We start from the raw sequence: 7,174 nt of genomic DNA, 5'->3' as shown, positions 1-7,174 counted from the left end.
CACACACACACACACACACACACACACACACAGCCCAAAGAAGCACAATGAAAAAATGCTAGGCTTGGAGCCAGAAGACTTTCTTCAAGTTCCAACTATGACACTTACAACCTTGTGTGACTTTAGGAAGATCTATGAGTATGAGTCTCAGTTTCCTCATCTGTAAAATGAGAGACTTGGAAGAAATGAACTTGAAAAGACCTTCCAACTCTAAAGCCAGAATCCTATGCTTATCTTCTCCCACTAATCTCTCATCCTCCAGAGACCTGGTTCTCAGAGATTTGTTATCTGTTATCCCCCTTTCTAGGGAGACTGGAATTGCAAAGGGAGACTTTTCAAGACCTAATAGTCTTTCTGACCCAAAAGAATGACTCTCTCATAGTGAAATTTTATGTACTGTGACATCCAATGGGGAAGCCTTTTTTTTCTTTTTTAGATTAAGGAGAGGGAGAAGGCTACTGAACACCAGCAGTCTAGAGGGCCTCTCCATCTGATCGGCCCTGGGAGCTCTGTCCCTTCATCTCGGCTGGGGACCTGTTTGTTGTTCAGGTAACCAAGGGCAAGAGCTCATTTTCACATTTTGACTTGGGGAGGCTGGGAAGAGATCCAGAATGTAAACCCTCCAGTATTGCTGGGGATCCAGGGGGCCTCGTGTCCCAGCAGGAAGTCCTGAAGCCACACATGATTTCCTTTCCAGCATGGGTCAGAGCTCTGGCTGAGTGTGTGTGTGTGTGTGTGTGCATGCATGTTCAGTAAGTACCTTGCTCTATGCAAAATAAGAGTGGACATTTATTTCTATGGTATGTTAAATTTTGTGACCTCTTTTGGCTTTTACAGCTACTCTGAGGTAAGGATAGCAAGTATTATTATTTTCATTTTTCAGATAAGGAGACTGAGGCTTTTGCAAGTCAAGTGACTTGCCCGTTTTTATAAAGCCCTTGAGTAGCTGAGGGAGGATCTGCAGTCAGGTCTTTTTGGCTCCAAGATGGGTACCGTATCTATTACACCACACTGCCTCTGATATCTACTGATTGATACCTACCCCTGCCCCCAACTTCAGTCTGATTATATATGCACACACAGGAGGCAGCTAGGTAACTCAGTGGATAGAGTGGATTCTTGCTGGGCCTGGAATCAGGAACACCTGAGTCCAAATCTGGTCTCGGACATTTACTAGTTGTGTGACCCTGGGCAAGTCACTTAAACTTTCTGTTTGACTTAATATACTGGAGAAGGAAATGGCAAAGCACTCGAGTATCTTTACCAAGAGAACCCCATGAACAGGATGGTCCATGAGGTCATGAAGAGTCGGACATGATTGCACAACAATAAACAGCATGTAGTCACATATATACACATACGTATATATGCATAAATTGAAGGGTAAATTTAAGGAGCAAGTTCCCCATTGCTGTAACAACAACATAGACACCCAGATTCTTGATCTGGCTCTGGCTCTAAATATGTAAAAAAGTGCCCTTTTCCTCTTTAGGCCTCAGTTTCCCCACTTGCATAATGAGGTGATTGGATGAGGTCATCCTCAAGGTCCCTTTCATCTCTGAAAGCCTGATTCCTATCTGTGAGCCGGTCCCTTGAAGCGTTCTCCTTTCCACTGATCAGCTGATCCCAGAAGGCTGACCTAAGGTTATGCTTTTGAGGTGGAAGTTGCCTGAGGTGTGCGTCCTGTCAGGTAGATTGTATGTTCCTATTTATATTGCAGGACCAATTTTTTTTTTTTAAATTAGTAGCAGTGGTTAACATTTACATAGCACCTTAGGGTTTACAAAGAACTTTACAAATATTTTTTTCATTTTATCCTCATAGCAACCTTGGGGGGGCAGGTGCTATTATTATCAGCCTCTCACCACAGATGAGGAAACAGGCCTGGAGAGGTTGTCACTTGTCTGAGATCACACAGCTAGTCATGTCTGAGGCAGGATTTAAACTCAGATCTTCCTGATTCCAAGTGCAGTGCTCTCTTCACTGTGCCAGTTAGATGTCAGATCAACCACCTTTTGGGGGTGACAATATAGATAGACCTCAATTTATGCAATGGAGTTTCCAGGAGGGTTTTAGGTAAATGAAAATTTTGTGAATCAAAACACATTTTTCACTGGCTTATATTATCTCTTCAGATATTCTCTTGTTTAATTTCTGGATTTTCTCTAGTAGACAGTCAGGGGTGTGCTGGAGCCAGCTTCTGCTGGTTCTTGAGGGCTGATTGTTAAATTTTCAGTAGGAGCATTTGTACCTCAAAAATTGGTGAATGCCACAAATCAAGGCTTGATTTATTTTTCTGTTGCTTGTTTAGACTTAGGAAAGTGATAGAGAAAAATGTTAAGAATTCAAGTTAAACTTAAAAGTGTGTTGTGGTACATTTTCCCCCCACAGAGCTGGATGTTAAACATTTATCAGTACAAAACTGAATATAGCCCATATAAGCTTGCCTTCAGTTTCTCTTAGTACAAAAAACATTCAAGAGCACCAGCAGAACTGCTTTTGTAAAGTCCTCTCTCTTTCCCTCTTATGACTCCGAATAAGGTTTCCTTTCATAACTTTGGATTTTCTTAAAGTGAAGCAGACTGAAGGCACACCTCTGTTTCCTCTTCAACAACAAAAATGTCTACTCTGACAATTCAGGGTTTCTCACGTTCCTCCACTCCCTCTCTGGGGAAAACCACCCCATGCCTTGTACTGCCCCTGTTTCCTTTGGGAGAGAGCTGAATGTACTGCTTTCTTCACAGACCAGTCCACTGGACAGAGGATTAGATGGTCTATGGGACCTCAATCATGGATTGAGATTAAGGAAACCTGGATAAAATAGCACCAACTCATCCCCACATTTTCTGTGTGATATGGGATAAGTCACTCAACCTTTCTTGGTCTTAAGTGTCCTAGAGGTATGAAGAGGGAAGAATCTTATCCATCAACCCCCATTCCCTATGACATCTGGAAGGTAATAGGTTGTAGAGAGGGGACAGTTGTATAGAGGGACAGTACCAGGACTGGAGTCAGGAAGACTTATTTTTCTGGGTTCAAATCTGGCCTCAGACACATAGTAGCTGTGTGACCCTGGGCAAGTCACTTACCCCTGTTTGTCTCAGTTTCCTCATCTGTAAAATGAGCTAGAGAAGGAGATGACAAACTACTCCAGTATCATTGCCAGAAAACCCCAAAGAGGGTCATGAAGAGTCAGACACGACTGAACAGCAACAACAAACATTGTGCAGAAGAGACTTCATGACTACTAGATGGTCATCATATGACAGGTGGAAGCACTGAAAGGTTGGAGGGCCTGAGTTTCGGCCATGACTCTCCTCACAGTGCCTCTGTGACCTCGAGTGAATCACTTCCTGACCCTGGCCCTCAGTTTCTTCACCTGTCAAATAAGTAGGGTGGAGATGATCTAGCTCTGACACTCTGTCCAACGATTCAGGGATGTTCCTGAGTGGGTTCCAGAGGCTTTTTTCAGCAGGAAAGCTACAGAGGTGGGTAGCACAAGAAGAAAAAAAGATGATCCCCTTGTCCCCAGTGATATCAGAAGAGGGAGCAGAACCCTGGCCTCCAGGACAGAATCTTAATATCATATGAGCCACCACATGACAAACTGTTCCCTACCTCCATGGACTAAGTAAGAGGCAGAAGACCAATGTTCTAGGCTCAGCTCTTTCACGAAGTCCTCATGTGACCTTGGACAAGTAACCTTTAAACATTGCTGGTTCACATCAAAGTCACATGTCCTCTCTGGGCCCTCATCTGAAAAAATTAGGAGGCTGAACTGGATCATTTATTTTTCTTCTAAACAAAATTATTGATAACTTTTGGTTTTATATCCCCTTCATTTCCAAATATATCCCTTCCCCGCCTCCCCTACTCAGAGAGTCATTGGGGGAACAGTTCTGAAAAATCAATCAATATCACAGTGTGGCAGAAAAATAAATGAAGTTGGAAGGCTAGGGACATGAGTTCAAATCCCACCTCTGACACTACCTGTGTGAACCTGACAAGTCATTTTATCTCTAAAGGCCCATTTTCTCATATGTAAACTGAAGGGGTAGAATTAGGTGATCTCTTAAAGTCCCTTTTAGATCTCAATCTCTGTGCCTTTACAGGTTTGTTGTGAAGAAAGACATGATGAACCTGAACGTATAGGCATCATTCCATACACACAGTCACCACCAGTCCTGCTTGCCACCTCTGTAAAGGGAAGGATGTGTTCCTCTGGGCAAAACTTTATTGTTATAATTAAAGGGTTTTTTTTATTCCTTCCATTTACATCGAAGTTACCTGAATGATTTCTAAGGGCTCGTCCCACTATAATGTGGTTAGGATCCTATACAGGTCAAAGTCATTCCCCCTGACCCCCAACCACCAACAGTAGCCTAATAGGGCTCATCCCATGTATATAGGTGGGAAGGGAGATTTTCTGTTTTCTAGGATGCCCCATCCCCATCCCGCCCTAGGCAAAGGTCAAGTTTTCTCAAGAGGAGAGACCCAAATAAAAATTATCTCTACCTGGGAGAGGTAAGAGAGGGTGCCACAGTTTATCACAGTGGAGCTCATGGGCATTGATTTTCCCTCAAGGAGACTTACCTTTATGCCTTGGGGCTGAATGGAGGGAGGGGTTCGAGCTGGCACCTCCCTTCCACCTGCCCCTCAGCTGACACTTTCACCTTTGCCAACCTCCCATGACACAGAACTATAGAATGTTACAACCGGAAGGTAGTTCAACCCCCTCCTTTTACAGGTCTCTTTAAAATTCACCTCTGGCAGCAGGTAGGTAGTTATAAAAATCTAGATCCATCTGTAGAGAAGGGGAAGAATAGTGATGGTGACCTCATTCAGATTCCCGCCCCCCTCTTCTATTCTCTAAACTGAAAACCACATCACCACCACCACCATTTCCATCTCCCCCCCCCCCACCTCCCTCTCAGGTGAGGATGGGAGGGGGGAGAACTGGTTTTAACCACACTCTAGTGAGATCAAGAAAATAAAATGCTGAAGTCACCTTGGGAACTGCCAATATTTCAACTGGAAAGGAAAAAAATTTCTGGGGATAGTAGAGAGAGAAGGGAGAGCCATGGAGGCTAGAAACAATTGGACCAGTTGGAGAGGAGGGCAACAGAAGCGTCAGAAAACGGGGGGCAACCTACAGCCAGTCCAACGCACGGGTGAAGAGATGACGAGGGGTTGCAGAGAAGGGAAGGAGATGGAGGAGGAAAGCAGAACCACAGAATGCTGCCACTGAAAAGGGCCGTAGAAAATCTAGTCCAAACCCCGCTTTAAAAAAAAAAAAGTATCTGAGAGGCAAAGGGATTTGCTTAAGGTCCCCAGGTAGCAGTTGGTAAAGCTAGAATTCGAACCCAGATCTTCCCATTTCCAACCCAGGACTCTTTTCCTCCGAGCTTAAGAAACTGAGAAGGGGAGGAGAGAGAATAAATAGATGGGGAGTCAGGGAAGAAGAGAAGGGGAAGAGGAAGAGATGGAGGGAGGAGGGCCGACCACTCACGTCTTCTTGAAGATGCCCCCCAAAGCGCTGCCCAGCAGGAGACAGAATTGCTGCGAGAAAAAAACCCAGGAGATCTGGGGCAGCGAGCTGTGAGTCTGGCAGCGCAGGTCGGACACCGTGGGCCCCAGGAAGCCGATGCAGAGGCCGAAGCTGAAGAAGACGCTCCAGTAGGTGAGCGTGGGCTGCAGGTTACGCCGGAATAAGCCCGAGATGTGGCCGTGGCAGCCCATGGCACTGCTCCCCTCTCTCCCCCGCCTGCCCCGGCCGGCCGGACTCCCAGGGCTGCCAGCTAAGAGCTCCGTGCGCCTGGGGGGGGGAGGAGCCGGGGTAGCCCAGGGGGCCGGAGCTCGCCCCGCCCACGGGCCCTACGGGGCCCGTGGGCGGGGAGGAGGTGGGGGGTAGAATACCGGGTGGTGTGGGACTCCAGCTCGGACTGTCCCTAACCCCTCATCCTGTCCCGCTCCTTCCTGGTGCGGGCTAAGAGTCCCGCCCCGCTCCCTCCCAGGAGCCACAGACTGACAGTGTCAGAACTAGAAAGGATTTTAGATGTCCTCCAGTCCCACTCCATTTTACAGATGGGGAAACCGAGGCCCAGAGCGTGCAGTGAGTCGCCTAAGGTCACACAGCTCATTAGTGACAGAGGGCGGACAAGAGTCCAAACCTCCATGTATCTCTCCAAATGTTATATTTGCCCTTGGACCCATCGCATTCCTCTAGCGGAGTGTAAGCTTCTTTAGGGCAGGGGCCGGGCCGTTTCATTTTTGCTTTTGTATTCCCTGCGCCTGACAACTGCGCTTTGCGAAGGAGGCTCGGAATGAGGGTTTGTTGAACTGAATTCCGATTCAACCTAGGTGCCTCTTAATGAAGCTCTGGGATCGAGAGGGTCCTTAGATGCCAAAATGCAGCCGAGGAAACGGAGGTCCAAGTTGGTGGGAGAGGGTTGGCTACGCATTCGTCATCCTGGCAGGAGAGTCAAGAAGACCCAAGTCTCCAACTACTTAGCCTTGAATGAAGCAGCCTTAAAATAAAGCAGAAGCATTTTAGGCCGCTCCCTAGTCCCGCGGGGCTGCTCAGGGAGTTGCGAGGACTCCGCTAGCTATTGGCTCTCTAGAGTCAAGAAAGACTAGAACGGACTTCTCTTCCCCACCCCTCCATGAGCTTCCTAGGATCCGAAAGGGGACTGAATTCCCTGGTCCTTTTCCCCACACTCCTGGACTGGAAGAGGGTGCTGGGGGGCTCATTCTTCCTTTCCCCTTCCCTTCCTCGAGAGTGGAAAGCTGGGCGAAGTCACTAGAATGATACCCTTGGGGGGGGGGGGAGTATCCACTTTTTCAAAAAGAAGGGCACTTGGTAAGATTTAAACAGCGTTGAGTAAAAAAAAAATAGACAGACATAGATAGATGGATAGATAGACAGACAGACAGATAGGTAGATTAGATAGATAGATAGATAGATAGATAGATAGATAGATAGATAGATAGATAGATAGATAGATAGATAGATGGATAGCTAGATAAATAAATAAGTAGCGTTGAGTAGAAGAAAACCCTGGAGTTGTAGTTAGAACTGCTTGGTTCTAGTATTTACTAGCTTTATGACCTTGAAAGCTTCACTTAACTCCCCTGAAGCCTCAGTTTCTCCATCTTTAAAAGGAGGATAATAATA

General features: G+C 46.4%; 1 protein-coding gene across 1 annotated transcript in view; it reads right to left on the bottom strand.

Moving 5' to 3' along the window:
* The window catches only part of MFSD4A (major facilitator superfamily domain containing 4A), a 67,805-nt gene extending 61,910 nt beyond the window's left edge, over positions 1-5,895 (bottom strand). The window contains exon 1 of the mRNA XM_069074684.1: positions 5,510-5,895. Coding sequence (XP_068930785.1) covers positions 5,510-5,739 — 230 coding nt within the window. The 5' untranslated portion in view covers positions 5,740-5,895. The remainder of the gene's footprint in view (positions 1-5,509) is intronic.
* Positions 5,896-7,174: the final 1,279 nt, after the last annotated feature.

Source organism: Petaurus breviceps, unplaced genomic scaffold (assembly GCF_028583685.1).
Source record: "Petaurus breviceps papuanus isolate PSGF00001 unplaced genomic scaffold, PetGlider_PUasm1.0 90895, whole genome shotgun sequence".
NCBI classification, from domain to species: Eukaryota; Metazoa; Chordata; class Mammalia; order Diprotodontia; family Petauridae; genus Petaurus; species Petaurus breviceps.
The sequence above is the reverse complement of the archived record's forward strand: the minus strand, read 5'-3'. Positions and strand labels throughout refer to the sequence as shown.